The following is a 16,564-nucleotide window of genomic DNA, read 5'->3' on the forward strand; positions in this document are numbered from 1 at the left end:
TATTCACTGGCGAATCGCGTTCTATTTGAAAGTTACTACTTGGGTTTGAAAAAATTCAGAAGAAAAAATTATTAGATATTGTATTATTTTATTATTATTAATAAATGAATATATATTATATACATATTATATATATTTTATATATATATATATATATATATATATGATAAAAGATTCGGTCCTTCGCTCATCTTGCCGGTTTGGTGTTGTTGTTTGGTTTTGGTAGAAAGTTGCGCAGGAGCGATAGACCGTTAACGTTGATAATCATTAATTTTCGTGTTTAATAAGTATTTATATTAAGATCGTCCATTTATCGACGTGCTGCGAATATTTATTTTCTTATACGAATTAGTAGGTTACGATAACAAAAAGATGATTCTCAATCGTGTACTCAGAGAGCACGTATGTCTTTGACAATAAAACACCCAGTAGTGAGCCAGTAGTCATAAACCTAGCACCAGGGTAGCTCGCATTTTCCTGTCCATTGAATCCTATCAAAGAAGGAAGTGTTGTTCTTCTGAAAACGGCCGTACTCCGATTATTTTTCAAATTTTGTGATTATATAAAGAACTATTTTCTTCGATATCCTCGATTGAAATATATACTTGAAGAAGATTTGTAAAAAAATGAATAAATAATTCCTATTTCGATTTTAAACAAAGTTAGTAATTTCTTTAAAAAATTGATCCATATCATAGAAAATGATGAGAATTAATTCAAATATTATTTCAAACCGGTAGATTAAAAGTCAAAATTTTGACTGCAATTCAAATAACTTTTCAAGTTATCCTTACTGATTTTTTGATTTACGAAATTTGATGATGATCGGAGCGCGGCAGTTTTCGTTGTGTTTTCAAAAAAGCTGGATATAAAAATGTTGAACACCTTACCAACGATCGTTTTCACATTTCAGAGTACCACCGAGCTACGTTTACCAGTCTCCTTATCTGGCCGCAGCGGCGCCAGGCGGCTTGGTACCACTTCCGGCGACACAGTTGAGCCACGCAGCCGCAGTTGCAGCTACGCAATTTTACGATTATCAGAATGTAGCAGCAGCGGCTGCCACCTATCCGGGTACTTCCTACAATTTTGCAGAGGCCTATCCATACACTAGCGCTGCTGCTGCTGGTACGTTGGCAAATCCTCAGGAGAGGCAAAATATCATCATAATCTATCATCACTTCATTCATCATGATCACCAAAATCACCACGATGACCACGATGACTACGATGATCAAGATCATCAAGATCACCAAGATCGCCAAGATCATTACAATTACCAAGATCACTACGATCATCACGATCACGATCACGATCATGATCACGATGACGATCACGATCACCATGATCATTACTATTCTAAGGATCATGATCTCATAGATCCTAAATCTTATAATTATATCGATGACAAGAAGGATGACCTACATTTCTCAGACTATATAGCTTACCTAAAACACTTAGATAGTATAGCTTACGTAAAACACCAAATGTACGTAGATCACATAGATTATTTAGCTTGCAAAAATTATCAAGATTACCAATATTACAAATCTTATCTAAATCACTTAGCTTTCTTATATCGACAAGATTGCAAATATTATCAACAGCATTATTCGCAGAAGAACAACAATTGTGGCCACGATTTTAGCAATGTTTCTGACAATACTTCTGATCACGTTTCTATCAATACCAGGACATCTCAACCATGGATCGATCGATCAAATAACTTATCGAATTTGCAGTCTTCTGAGCTTAGCAGCAATTGCGAGAAACGTATGGTATATTTAACATTCGAATTTGTAGTATATTTATGTTTTTGATGGATTTTCGTCATTTTGTCTCTTTTATCGATTATTTGTTTCATATGAGAAATTGATTCATTGATAAGTATAATAAATTTGTTTATTATTTATACATTTATCTATATATACATTTATATAATTGTTCGCATGTAAAAATGGATATTTGTCTGTCGATATATGTTTAATATATGTTTGTTGGTATGTCATATACATATTGTACATAGACACACACCCACACACACACACATATTAAGATATTTGTTTATAATGTCCTTGTTCCATATGTGTATTTACAGTTTCTTTTATTTCGCTTTGTGGTCGAGGAAACATGTTCCTTACTGTATTGCTAAGCTGTTGTATGATGGTTATAATGGTTACGACGATGATGGTAATGGTACTGGTGGTTGTAATGATGATAACGTTAATGATGATAAGATGGTGGATGATGATGGATGATAATGGTGATAGTGGGCCGTTTTTATGTTTAGACAAATTCTAATCAATTTTAGATACGTATCGGATAATTAATATTAGATACGATAATATTTAAAATTGTTTCTTTTTGTTTTTATTTTGTTTAAAAAATTTATCATACATTTATATAATAAGATTGCTTTCTATTAATATTTGTAAAGAGACATGGAACTCTTTGCAACGAATTAAAAAAATTTTATTGTAATTTTTTCAGTAAATGCAGCGGCAGGTTACGTAACGCCATACACATATGCAACATTGCCAGGTGCAGCAGGTTTGCCTGCTGCTGCTGCTGCGGCTACGGCGGGTGCCGCTTTCCCAGGATTACCATACCAAACAACACCTCAGGAAGCAAGATTACAATAGAAAAGGACCACGAAGTCTTGCCAAAAATGAGAATCGTTTCTAAGCGAGGATCGTCTCGACGCGACGATTTCGACGATTAACGATTGTCGTTTATTTCTTTTTTAGTATAGAATTAGTAAGGGGAGGAGGGGGTGGAGAGTGAGAGTATCGAAGGATCATTTTATTATGGATATAAAATAAATTAGAAGAGAAAGAGAAAAAAGGAATTCCTTCGAACGATTTCACTAGATGTTTTAAACGTTTATCTTCGAAATCATCGAATGACGATCTTATCACTCGTGTTCGCTATATGTATATATATATATATATACATATATATATACACACATATAAGCATATATATATATATATATATATATATATATATATATATATATATGTACACCCTCTTCTAAGTCAATTTCTTCTCAATTTTTTAAATAAAAAGCGAACTTTTGTGTTGATCGTAATTGATATTGTATCGAAGAACGTACATGCGTACGTTTATATTAGATTCTTGGAAGGTTCTCGCTTAATGAGCAGAGGACAAGTACGACGAGCGATTATTTAATCGCATAGTTTAGACACATATTTTTATTTATTCGTGCATGTGAGTAGCGAGAGTGGGAGAGAGCGAGAGAGAGAGAGAGAGAGAGAGAGAGAGAGAGAGAGAACGAGAGAACGAGCGCGCGCGAGAGAGAGAGAGAGAGAAAGAGAGAGAGAAAGAATAGTGTTTTTAATCATAATGTCGACGTCCCTTGATTCTTCGCGATTTTTTTTTTTGGATCGATTAGAAAATTCCAAAAAAAGGAAGGAAAGAAAAAATTTGAGAAACAACAATCATCCAAGGGGTCTTACGTCGACACGACATTTTATTCATAAAGTTGCTCTATCTTTGTTAAAATAAAAATACCGAGTCGTCTGTTGTAACTCGATCGTACGAACGTTCCTGTCACGAAAGTTATAGATGATTTTAGATAATAATAAAATGATAAGGAGGACGCCCTTCGTAGAATGTCTTCGTAAATGATGAAGAATAATTAAAGTGTCTTACTCGTGTGGCCTTATCTTAGTACAGAGTATGGAAAACATTTATTTTCATTTAATGATGAAAGAAAGGAACGATGTTGTTGAAATCATCATATGCGATAGAGAAAGAGAAGAGATAGAGAAATAAATCAGACCAAATTTTCGTCGTATCTAAAGACAGAATGAATGAGGAATAATAATAAAAAAAGGAAAAAGAAAAAGAGCAAGAAACGAGATTTGTTAACCTTTAGTTCGGTGCCTTATAAAACTAAGCACAAACGCGTATAGTTTTAACAGCTAGAAGCTAGTCAGTAATTTGTAAAGAAAGCGATATCGTCGTTCCACGTGAACGTTATTGGCCCGTTTACGCCAAAAAAACAGAATACAAGTGAAAAATTCAACAACAAAACTATAATGATAATATTCAGAGAAATAAAAAAATCGAACTATGTATGAGACACAAGAGGATGTCTAGTCCTAAATCTTTCGAGACCTTAGATACGAGGTGAACTCGATTCTTTAGACATTTAAGTAGAAAGTTAACGCATACATACACGTAAAGGGAAAAACCAAAAGTTTTGTAAGAAGTTACGGAGAATGACGAGATGTCGTTAGGGATTTGGGGATGAGGGTGGGGGGTGGGGGGTATAGGGGCAGCTCAATATTATCAAGTATTGCATATCGTAATCAACTGATTAAGATAGTAAACAAATAAATTAATATTATATATTACCATCATTATTAATTCTTAATAGTTATCATTATTACTATTACTATTATTATTATTATTACTATTATTATTATTATTGCACTTTATTATTGTCAGTTTATTATTTTATTATTATTATTATTATTATTATTATTATTATTATTATATATGATTTTATTATTATTATTATTATTGTCTTATTCATTATTATTCGTATTATAATTATTGGTTATATTATTTTTATTTTTATCAATCATCGATGATTATGTACTTAACGACGGAAAATTATAATGTACACGCGCACGTTCTAGCGGGAACGAGTGTTCCGAATGAGATAGTTAGAAATTTGCTCAGACAAAAGTTAAAGAAAAAAAAAAAGAAAAAAAAACACAGAAGTAGCTTCCATCGACGACAAGTAGAAAGAGAGGAAATAGCGAAAGAGAAAAAGGCCATGAGCGAGAATAGATCTTTCGTCGTCCCTACGCACGAATGATCTTTTCTTGGTTATTCTACACGCTTAGAATCGACAACTGTAATATATATCGTCTGTTATCTTTATTAATATTAATTATTATACGATATATTAATAGGTTACAAAAAAAAAATCGGAAAACAAATATATTACCTCTAAAAGAAGTCGATGAGATGTTATTTTTTTATTGCATCACGTGTTTTCTTATTTATTTATCATTATCATTGTCGTCATCTTTATTATTGGATATATATGTGAATCAAATTTGTAATTACGAATTACTAACTTTATTATTTTGTACATTATAGTTATTAAGTTGATTCATAAATAAGTACCCTTCCATTGTCTTAAATTTATTACTTGTATAACAGTATCTATTTATGAATCAACTCGATATTATTTGTTTCGCTACGGCTGGTTGATTTTTTCTTCACTCCATAAAGGAATGAAATCTTTTATTTTCAAGTGCAAAAGGAGAGGAAAAAAGAGAGACAGAGATAGATTGATAGAGAGAAAGAGGTAAAAACGAATGAACTTCGACGTCAGTTTTCGAGCGAAACACGATCTCGTCGTTTTTCGTAACTAAAGATAATCCCGTAGCTCTCCCGTTCAGTCTACGCTGGATGCTGCGCAGGATGATATATTGGAGCGTGCACGAGAGTAGAACGAATGGACCGTCTTCTCCTTCTCATCTTCCTCTTCTTCTCTCCTCCCTACGGCAGTTACCAACCATCTCCGCGTAAGAACCGGACAAAAATAACCGCTCGTATTTTCCGCACGAAGGAACTCGTCTCCGATCACTTTCTTCCTCTCGAATGGCATACACGCCGAACGTCCAACTTTCCTCGACGTAAAAATTTTGCGACACGTTGATATATCCTTTTGTTTCCTAATAAATTGCATACATACATTGAAATTATTGAAAAGATATTTTAAAAAATTAAAGGAGTTATTAAATTTAGATTTTCTTCATTGTTTTAGTACCTAACATGTGTCATTTTCGTGTTCGCAATATTTTTTACATGAAAGTTTATTATCTTTATGATAATGAAAAAATGATTGACAAAAAACAGCTGACATCGTCAACGAGCAGCAGATTCCGACATCTCCAAGAATTCAAAGAAACTTCGAAAGCTCAGCTTGCAATTTTTCTTTCTATACAGGACAGGACATCTGAACAGAAACGTTTAAATATCTTTGCTTGTAATCGCAAAGTTGCTGCAGAATTAGCTGAAAGATAAAGTTTTAAAAAGATAAGTATATCAATAAAAAGTATTGTTTTATGTTCGTTCTTTACTAAGGAAAAAAAAAAAAAATCTTATTGTACACAGATATTCCCGTTTAAATGTCCAACGCTCTGAGTATCGAAGAAGTCTGAAGAAGAATGATTCACTTTGAAGAAGTATAGATAACTTATCGCTGTTGAATCGTTTGCGTTTTTCACGAAAAAACGATTTTCATTGAGAAAATTGATATTAGGATTAGATATCTAGAAGATTCTCCACGTGCTGTCTACGATCGACCAATTAGCTCGGATCACAACCACGAGAGAATAGCGCGCTCTGTAGCGGTTCGAACGGTCATAGTCGTCAACGTGTATGTTGTCTGATGAGATGTCAGCACTAGTGCACTTCATTCAGAGCGTCCTTTGAATGACGTACCGCTTATCATTCGATTTGATGGGGCAATAGTAGTAGGAGAGCATTACCATTGACACAAACGAGAGCGAGCTCAGTAATCCCGCGATTATCAGTGCAAACTGGAACGCTCTTGGGGCCTCGGGATTTTTTCTCTCTCTCTCTCTTTCTCTCTATCTCCGTCTATCGTTTTTAAAACTAAACCGACAGAGCGCTGAACATAAGAGAAAGAGAGAGAGAAAGAGAGGGAGAGAGAGAGAGAGAGAGAGAGAGAGAAAGAGAAAGAAAGAGGGAAAGAGAGAGGAAAGCAAAGTAAAATTTAACGTGCACGGAGGAAAAGATTCGAGGATCGCGATCCAAAGAGACTCGCGACCCTAGAAGTCCTTTTCTTTTCGGAGAGTCCATGCAGAAGCCAGTAGTTTAAGGTCAAGGTGAGAGTCCGAGATTATACTTATCTCACGTGCTTCTATTCTTCTTTCGTCTCGTTATCATCATTATTCTTCTTTTCTTTTTTTCTTTTTTTTTTTCATTTCTTATTTATCCTTCTTTTTCCTATTGTTTTTCTTCACGTACAAGTATTTTTAAATCGAATCATTTCTTTCTCATTATTGTTAAAACATTCGAATAGATTTCCTAATAAGCATCTTACTCAATATTTTTCGAATTTCGATTTGCTCGATCATGATCATTTAAATCGACTGAAACCGGTCATCGTTGACTGCGGTGAAGTATACATTGATATTGTTATCCTTATAAAGCGTTTCAATTTCGTTTCGTATCGATGATACCTGTCAGCTATCTCCTATCTCAATATACACGTCAGTTCGTTGGGTAAGCTGTGTGTACTTGGGTTACTTGCGTTATTCTTGCTTATTTTAATTTTTCTTTTTTTTTTTTGGTAACTTTTTTTATTCTTTTTTTTATTTTCTTTTTTTTATTGCGTGTAAATCTTGGGTCTAAGTAGATCGAAAAAAGTAGTCGTCGCGTAGTAATGATCTTATCTACAGTACATTTATTTACGTAAATCGATAACGAATGTTTTCGTTATTCTTGTTGAAATTTGGTGATAGCTTTCTCGGTGATGGTCTCGCTCAAGAATCTCACTTATCACAAGGCGGAAGCGTTCGAAAGTGCACGTTGGCGCGATCGTTGATCGTCGCCAATGAAAATCTCTGCTCGCTCGTTGCGATTCCAATTACGTAAGTTCGCGTCTCAGGTAGGTGTACACATGTACATATACATCCTATAGAGCGTAGTTCTTGCCGCTTGACGATTCACGCGAAAACCGACTCCTTCCGTCTTCAATATGTAAATCTTACAAGCGTAACTCTTTCTATTCTTACTTCTTCTTTTAACTTCGTATAAATTCGATCCTCTATATTTCTTACATTTTTTGTTTTCTTTACGATCAAGTTCATTGCACTAAGTCGATAATAATTTTATTTCTTCTGTAAATTCATCCTTCAAATGAATCGTATTTTGTTTCATTATCTATCGTTGGAGCACGAATTATTGATAATGAGAGAAATTACCATTAAGAGTATATATATATATAAATGTGGAATGTATATAGTTATCTGTATATAGCTTTATCGTTATCTACAAGCATTATTATATATTTCTTTTCTTTTTTTCATTAATAAGCGTAGACGATAGAAGCTCGTAGGCGAACGATTCCGAGCAATTTTTGCAAATTACAGTATGGCGATCGTAATCAGAGTCGCGGAAGTTAATTGTCTTTTAACAGAACAAGTTTAACTTCTCTTTCGATCTACGTATTAAAAACGCGGAACGAAATGATGCAAAATATTTTTGAGTATTATCTATATCACGGTCAATACCGATAAACAAGCTCATAGTCTCTTAATTCAATTTAATCTCCGCTCGTTTATACTCCTTCTTCGAAATGATAATTTTAATCATATCGTTTTTAATCCTCATATAAATATCTATTTCTTTGTCTGCCGTAAATACGTTACTTAGTAAATTTCATTCGCGAGGATCACGCGGAAATCTAGAAAGATGGAAGAATACCTAAAGAAAGATGGAAGAATCAAGTTGAAATAAATCTATAGAAAATGTGACATTTACGATAGGCTGTAAAGCGTGCTTCTTGAAAATAAAACCATGTAAATTTGAAATTCGTGCAAAAAAAAAAGGAAATCGTGAAAAAGAAGAGAAAAGAAATTAAATTGCAAAGTCGACAACGTTCGCGCGTTATTTCATTCGTAATACGTCTAATTACGCGGATTCATCTGTGCAAGATAAAAACGTTAGCGTTGCGTGATCTTGGCAGATAAACTACGATTTCTTCATTTCGAGTTTTGTCTCCGTCGACGATCCTCATATCGATTACTGAATTTTTATTCAATTCCATAAACGAGTATTATATTATAGTATGTGTATCAATCATCTATATATTTGTAATATACATAATATATATGTTAATACATCTATATATTTGTGAACTATCTGATAAATTTTTAATACAATTGGTTATAAGTATTTATAAATTGTGTAAATTATGTAAAAAATAACTTACATAATATCATAGAAAAAATCTACACGTAATATATCCATATATATATTTATATATCATTATAAGTTACGTTTCATGTCTAACGTTTATTACGTCTTTCCATTTTTAATAATGAAATATGATAACGGAAGTCATTAAAAATTAACACATAACGTAAGTTCCATTTCGTTATCATTACGGCTTTATCATTAGAAATTAATTGTGTAAGTCATTCATCATTATCACAAACACATACACATACATATGTTGTTGTATTATGATAACTTTTGATCTACGAAATTTGATATATAACATTTTTCAGCGACGTCAGAGGGATGAGCAACGGTTGCGGAATATTCGGGATTTATCCCAAATGGCTACGAGATCGAGCTACTCCTAAGAATTTCATAGCTGTCTACGGTCTCTTGGGTACCGTGCAAGCTATGGCTTTCATTTATATCGTCGTCACTCTCACGACCTTGGAAAAGAGGTTTAAGATACCCAGTCGTACGACAGGTAAGATCACGTTCAATAAAGAAGAGAAAACAGAAGCAAGGTAATTAATGCATAATAAATTACCACGTTCAAAATCTAGGTAAATATTCAGATTGCAAAAATCTGATATTTTCTTGATGAGATGATCCTGTTTTTTTCTTTGTAAAATTATAAGTCATCTTACAGTTTTACACATACATATACACGATAATCTTATAAATTGTATAATTGTTATAATTAGTCATAACAAAAAATGTGTACAATTTTTTTTATTACATGTTAATTCATTTCTACTTTGTAATAATATAAAAACGTGTATACTTTGATACGATCGATGCTATTATTTTTCAACTTTAACTAAATTAACTTATGTGCATTCATATAATGGAAAATTGAAGTTCTTAAACACATATTAATATCAGGATCGATCGAGATATTATAATGAAGTTTTTGAAGAGCCACTAAAACCGAAGATCCATTAAAACCGAAGATCCATTCCCGCGTTATAATCCTCGTTTTACTTTTACAAGACGGTACATCCGATATCGTGCGGACCTCCACTTATCTAATTCAAGCTAAACCGAGGGTCTTTCGCTGGCTTTGGTTTTATTCCTTCGGTCCGATGTACCACTTGTATCGTACGAAAAGACATAATAATTTGCGAACTTCTCTTAGAGAGTTGATTAAATCCAATCCATGTCGAACGAAAAACGTTTTGTATCTATTATTTCCGTCTTACTTATCATCTAAATGTAAGTCAACTAACGAATGTATTTTCATGCTGAATGTGTACGCATTTAAGTACTTACGTTTTCATTCGAACATATGCTCGTGCAACGCATTCGAAGATTATTCATATATATGCTTACATATGCGTATGTGTTCGTCTAGGTAAGTCTCTCTCTTTCTTTCTCTCTGTCTCTCTCTCCTCTTCCTCCTCTCTCTCTCTCTCTCTATATATATATATAGCAATCTCAGAAGTGAGAAATCTGTCGTTAGATGGACTAACTGTGTACATGTTTTGCAACACTGACGTACAGACGTGTATATGTATGTGTTACGTGAGAGCTTTGTCGTTACTCATAAAACGACATCTTCTAGCGAGGGTAAGGGGACACGAAACATTCGTGAGTTAAGAAATGTCGTCGTTCATCACTTAAAGTTATTCGCAGCCAGAAGTTTTCACGTTTTAATGATCGATCGAATCGTAAACGTTAAATACATGGCGACCATTCCGGAGTATTACATCAACGTTTATATTTCTTGGTAGTTTGTTTTTTCTTTAATAAATATTATATAACCGAGCGAAAGTATTCGCTTTATTACGTGAATAGGACTTATGTAATTATATGTTCTAATGATTTTATAATCTGTTTGAAAGAGGACACCCTACGTATCATTTTTAAACTTGGATATAAATATATTTGCTATATACAGATATACGTAGAAAATTTTATAAAACCTGTTACAAATTGCACTTTAAATCAAATATGATGTTTGTGAAAATTAGTAATAAAGAAAATAGTTTTAAAATTATAAAAAGATAGGTACATCTTTCTTATCGAGTATCACGTTACAGGTTTGATATTATCGGGAAACGAGATTTCACAAATACTCTCGTTGATTTTGACGTATTACGGTGGTTCTGGGCACCGTCCAAGATGGATCGCAGTGGGTGTTGGTTTAAGTGCCTTGTCTTGTCTGGTTCTCGCACTTCCACACTTCATATTTGGTCCTGGAAGAGACGCAATGGCTTTGACCAAGGAATACCTGGATCAGACATTATTGAATGCAACAACAGTGCCAAGAGACATTGCAATTTGTCCACGAACAAATGAACCGGAACATTGCGATGACGAAGCTCTTTTAGATGTTAGTCTTCTTCCCCGTTTACTTATCTTTCTCTCTCAATTCATCCTTGGAATTGGCACTACTCTTTATTATGGACTTGGTCAAACGTATCTGGACGATAACACGAAGAAAAAAAATACTCCTATGCTGTTAGGTGAATATTTTTTATATATATACAATATATTTTTTTTGTTATTTATTTATGTATTATATATTCGTTTTTTACTTAGATAAGATTTCTTTTTAAACCAATAATGATTGAAGACGACATATTTGCATTGAATTTATGATAAAAAATTCTTATAGCCTATGCATCATTTCGTAATAATTAATCTCTAATGAGATTGCACGTCGACAATTGAACATTCGCTATCAAAATAGATAAATAATCTATTATCGATAGAGAACGTCGTTCGATAATTCGAAGATTATTTTTGTTTATATAATATTAACAAATAATTTCTTCTGTTTGCATCGTGCTCATCGATGATAATATATTAGTATTTATTCTCTCGCTTATCTTTTATTCTCGTGTAATTTTTGATACGATATAATCTGATGACCGAATTATCAAAAGGAAACAATGGATAAATATTGGATAGAACTGAGAAGGAGAGATTGAAAGAAAATATTTGAAATTTTCCTTTAGGTTTTACGTTCGCACTTCGAACCGTGGGACCGGCGATTGGTTTTCTACTGGGATACGGTTGCTTGAGCCTTTACATCGATCCAACCCTTCATCCCGTTATAACGAAGAAGGATCCACGGTGGTTGGGTGCTTGGTGGCTGGGATGGATCATTTTAGGCGTTACCATGGGAATGTTCGCCATACTGATCGCCATGTTTCCACGGGATCTTCCAAAGCCACGTAACACGTTAAAAAACGTGAGAGAAAATAGGAATACTTTAACTTCATTAATTTTTTCATACTAATCGATAACATCCTTTATTTCTTTCCACCCTTTCCCAATTTTAGAACGGTGAGTTACCATTGAAATTGGAGCTGGCCCTTCAAGAAAAATCGACGAGATCATCGTTGTCGGTAAGATCAACGAATTCGTTGAAACAGGAACACGTACCGACCATGCGAGAATTTCCAGCTGCCATGAAACGACTTTTAACTAATTGGTTGCTCACTTGTAACAATCTCAGTGGTGTATTTTACGTTCTCGGCGCCTCTGCCTATATCACGTTCTTAGCGAAATATCTCGAAGTACAGTACAGTACCTCTGCCGCTGGCGGCACGGTTATTGCCGGCAAGTTTTCATACTTATTATTTTTTCCTTTTCAAAATAATTTGAAATCGTTTTAACATAATCACAATTATTTTAGGCCCGATATCTTTGGTGGGTATGGTACTAGGATTTTTATTATCAGGATTGGTGATAAGTAAATTCAAACCGGGTCCTAGGCCATTGCTCGCTTGGAACGTCCTCGTTGGTGTTTGCTTCGTCGCAGGACAAATTTCTTTCATTTTCCTCGGATGTTCCGATGTAGGAATCGTAGGAGTCGATCTTCAAACTATGCAGTGAGTACGTCCTCGATTTCTTTCGAAAAGATATGAATTCGTAAGATAATAATTTTACTCGAGCAATATATTTGAAAAGAAAAAAAAAACTATATGTATGCTCTTATAGAACAGTTAAGATCGTTCTAAAAAGTTCTATTAAAAAATTTCTTTTTAAAAATAAAATTTCAATAATTCAGGAATATTAATTAATTAAGTAGAAACTAAATCCTACGATTAAATAATCTAAATTCTATTGTTAAATATCAAAATGATTATTTACGTTCGACAGAATGAATTTAACGTCCAATTGCAATGCTGCGTGCAATTGCGAATACGTTAAATATGCACCGGTTTGTCACGAGCCCTCGAAAACGACCTTCTTCTCAGCCTGTCACGCGGGATGCCGTACGATAGTCGACGACAAAGAATTTGGTAACTGCAGTTGCGTGCCGTCGATAAAGCTCAGTTGTGTGAATGATCGATTAGACGAGAACAAAGGGGAAGAAGATTACTTTGAAAACAAACTTCAGGCCCTCGATGTCCGATTATCCACTAACTTGGACAAAGTCCGAGCTGGTCCATGTCCTTCCAGTTGCAACGGACCCTATTTGCTCTTCATGGTGCTCACTTGCATCATACAAACTCTTGCCTGTTCCGGGAAGATCGGCAACGTTCTCGTAAACTATAGAAGCGTTGAGAAGAAAGACAAAAGCTTTGCTCAAGGTGTCACGCTTATGATAATATCACTGTTTGCACTGATACCAGGACCGATAATTTACGGTGCGATTATTGATTCGACCTGCCTTATCTGGGAGGAATCCTGCGGGACGAGAGGCAACTGTTGGTTCCATCATAGAGAAAATTTTCGATATCTCGTTAATATCACGTCGGCTGGTTAGTATAATATTTTTTTATTTTGAAAACATTTACTCGAGAAGAGTGATCGATTTTTGGAAATAGATATTATTTTTTCCTGTTTTCTTTCCATTCTTCTAGGATTTTCTATAATAGGAGTACTCTTCGATGTAGCCGTATGTTATCTCGGAAAGGATTTAGATCTTTATGGGACACTCGAGAACGACAGACGTCGCGAATTTATTAAAGAAGACGAGAACATCACCGGTGTTAACAAGAAAAAGGTTGTTAATGGAAACGCGAATCAGAGGATAGAACGCACGCATCTGTAATGTTCCTTGAATTTATATTCAATGAAATGCATTTAAGGAAAAGAAAAAGAAGAAGTAAGAGAGAGAGAGAGAGAGAGAGAGAGAGAGAAAGAGAGAGAGAGAATGAGAAGTGTTCAAACGATAGTTTGGAGTTTTAATCATAGAAAATTGTGATTTTATGAGATTTGCTAGGTACCTGAGAATTGCCGGGAAGATATCTAATAACATGTTACGAACGTTGATCGTTCGAGTTACCACGGGGAAAAACGATATTTTATATTATATACTATATATATATATATATATATATATCGTATGCACTTTATATGTATGTAGAAAGATATTTTATTGCGATCGAAAAAGATGCTCCGGTTATTGACAAGGCGTAACTCAAAGGTATATAAAACACGAATATTAAGATAATAATTATTACAAGAAAAGAAAAGGGAGAAAAAGAAAAGAACGAACAAAAAAAGTTTCATTTAGACAAATAATCGAAATAAAAAAACGTTTTCAACGATAGATCGTTTTGTTACCATCAGCTGACACATACATACGTATACATATAAACATATGCACATACATATACATATACATTTCGCTAATGAATATTCACACAGTCTTGTAAATAAAGTACGAGACTTTTGTTTTCTTAAAAAAAAAAAAAAAAAAAAAGAAAGAAAGAAAAATGGAAGAAAAAAAGGACAGCGAAGTTCCTCCTGTACCCATCATTATCGTCACGGCACCAAACGCTTTTAGATATCTTTCGCTCGTTAGCTTCGGAAATAAAATACAAACGTCATCATCGAAGCGTTTACGAGTTTGTTGTTATCGATCCATCGATCGATCGTAGTATTATCGTAGAAGCTTCTGACGATCGACGATTCGATGTTATATTTTTATTAGCTTAACTCGTCCACCATCCTATGGTATCTCGCATAAATCGATAAATTCCCCTGACGACTCTCCTAATATTTTAATTTCTTTCTTTTTCTCTTTAAACGAACCGATATGTCACATTTTTTGTAAAAATCACTATGATATTTTTAAATAATAACATCGATTGATAACGAAATAAAACGAAGAGATTTTGTGCTAATGTTAAATTTACGTGTTTGTATAGACAAAAAAGAAAGAAAGAGAAAGAAAGAAAGAAAGAAAAATGAATAAAAATCCTTGCGTTTCGACGAGGAACCCTTCGGATTTGACGTTAAAACTCTCGCAAATAGGGAGTAATGCCCAGCCGAGAGAGAGGAGAGGGTTTTCGACCTGACTGTAAAAAAAGAAGAAAAGAGAAAAAGAAAAGCGGTAGGTAAATCGTCCTCGATCGTCGTCATAGTCGTCGTCCTGCCTTACGTTCCTGCTACGAAAGGGTGAACCAAGGATAGCGAAGGAAAAAAGAGGAGAAGAATAAGCGGAACAAAGAAAAAGAGAGAGAGAGAGGAAGAAGGAGAGGAAGAAGGAGAGGAAGAAAGAAAGGAAACGAAACCGAGGGAGGTAAAAACGGATGGTGGGAGATCGAGGTCTTAAGGGGTCGTCTTTAGACCTCAGCTAAATTCTAGATAGACAGAGAAAGAGATAGAAAGATAGATAGATAGATAGAGAGAAAGAGAGAAACAGAAAGAAGGGATTACTATCGCGAGCCCGAAAGTAAAAAGGGAGTGTTTGTTTGAGAGTCTTTTAATTTTTAAGCCCACCCAGAACAGCCACGACGAGCTGGAAGGTGGTATAGCCGGGGTTGTAGGTGGCGGGTGGGAGGGAGATAGGGAAAGGAGGAGGGGAACGAGATAGTGGAGAGAGGGGGACGATGTTGTAATGAATTCGCGACGTTCCCGTGACGTCAGGACGTCGCTATCGATCGCCATCCTTCGCTACGACGCTCACTTCCTTCTCGGAGGATGCGCTTTGCCGTTACCTTTACGGGATTTACGAAAGACGCGAACGACCTCGACTATCTTCTACTTCGTATAAATGTACCAGAATGATTATTATCCTTGTCTTATTTTCTTTGTATCTTTACCTTCACTCTCTCTCTCTCTCTCTCTCTCTCTCTCTCTCTCTCTCTCTCTCTCTCTCTCTCTCTTTTCTTTCTCTTTCTCTTTCCACTTCTCTCTTTTTACTTTTTACTCTCTGTCTATTCACTTCTTGTCAGAGAGTTCTAGTTCTTATTTTTACCATCATTTCAATCGATATCGATCGAGTACTATGCTAGGATCGATAAGAATTTTTTGAACATTTCATTATTTTGAAATTTGAAAAATTACATTGTCAGTCGTATAATAATAGACAATTCTCGATCTTTCCGCTCTATCGATCTTTTTGTTTCAAGTGAGCGTTTATAAGCTCTACTTTCGATTTTAATTTTTCTTTAAGTGCAACGCCAAGCTCGGTTCAATATAAAAATGGCACAATTTTCTAACCATAAGATACGCTTTCAATCGAGAAGATAACCTACTTAGGGAGTAACCATCCTTATCTTAATTTCAATAAATATAAAAATACTTATGAGAGAGAATGAAAGAAAGAGAAAGAGAGAAAATGAGAGAGAGGAAGACA

General features: G+C 34.5%; 2 protein-coding genes and 1 long non-coding RNA gene across 7 annotated transcripts in view; 2 read left to right on the top strand and 1 right to left on the bottom strand.

The window, feature by feature from the left end:
• Positions 1-2,961, top strand: part of LOC122630727 (RNA-binding protein 24-B-like) — a 31,060-nt gene extending 28,099 nt beyond the window's left edge. For both annotated transcript variants that reach the window (XM_043815542.1, XM_043815541.1), the window contains exons 5-6: positions 914-1,128; positions 2,491-2,961. In XM_043815542.1, coding sequence (XP_043671477.1) covers positions 914-1,128; positions 2,491-2,642 — 367 coding nt within the window. In that variant the 3' untranslated portion in view covers positions 2,643-2,961. The remainder of the gene's footprint in view (positions 1-913; positions 1,129-2,490) is intronic.
• Positions 2,962-4,602: 1,641 nt separating this feature from the next.
• LOC122630730 lies at positions 4,603-6,427 on the bottom strand. The gene is made up of 2 exons (XR_006327551.1): positions 5,816-6,427; positions 4,603-5,720 (listed from the first exon to the last, which is right to left on the bottom strand). It is a non-coding gene; the product is annotated as an uncharacterized LOC122630730 (long non-coding RNA).
• A 156-nt stretch (positions 6,428-6,583) lies between these two features.
• Positions 6,584-14,530, top strand: LOC122630723 (solute carrier organic anion transporter family member 74D). 4 transcript variants are annotated; one of them, XM_043815533.1, is made up of 9 exons: positions 6,584-6,899; positions 7,539-7,684; positions 9,309-9,502; positions 11,061-11,486; positions 11,982-12,217; positions 12,309-12,588; positions 12,665-12,860; positions 13,132-13,736; positions 13,839-14,530. In XM_043815533.1, exons 3-9 carry the CDS (start codon positions 9,322-9,324, stop codon positions 14,027-14,029), a joined length of 2,115 nt encoding a protein of 704 aa, XP_043671468.1. In that variant the 5' UTR covers positions 6,584-6,899; positions 7,539-7,684; positions 9,309-9,321; the 3' UTR covers positions 14,030-14,530. The 4 variants fall into 4 exon arrangements, with proteins under 4 accessions (XP_043671468.1, XP_043671469.1, XP_043671467.1 ...); XM_043815534.1 differs by having other exon boundaries at positions 7,539-7,667; XM_043815532.1 differs by lacking the exon at positions 7,539-7,684 and having other exon boundaries at positions 6,585-6,899.
• The last annotated feature ends 2,034 nt before the right edge of the window (positions 14,531-16,564 follow it).

The sequence above is a fragment of the Vespula pensylvanica genome, chromosome 7, assembly GCF_014466175.1.
Source record: "Vespula pensylvanica isolate Volc-1 chromosome 7, ASM1446617v1, whole genome shotgun sequence".
NCBI classification, from domain to species: domain Eukaryota; kingdom Metazoa; phylum Arthropoda; class Insecta; order Hymenoptera; family Vespidae; genus Vespula; species Vespula pensylvanica.

What these genes read in the sequence shown, in the direction of transcription:
- LOC122630723 (XM_043815533.1), top strand. Translation starts at nt 9,322, where the DNA reads ATGAGCAACGGTTGCGGAATATTCGGGATTTATCCCAAATGGCTACGA. An exon ending in CACGTAACACGTTAAAAAAC is followed by an intron (nt 12,218 to 12,308) that starts GTGAGAGAAAAT and finishes TCCCAATTTTAG; the next exon opens with AACGGTGAGTTACCATTGAA. An exon ending in GTCGATCTTCAAACTATGCA is followed by an intron (nt 12,861 to 13,131) that starts GTGAGTACGTCC and finishes TACGTTCGACAG; the next exon opens with AATGAATTTAACGTCCAATT.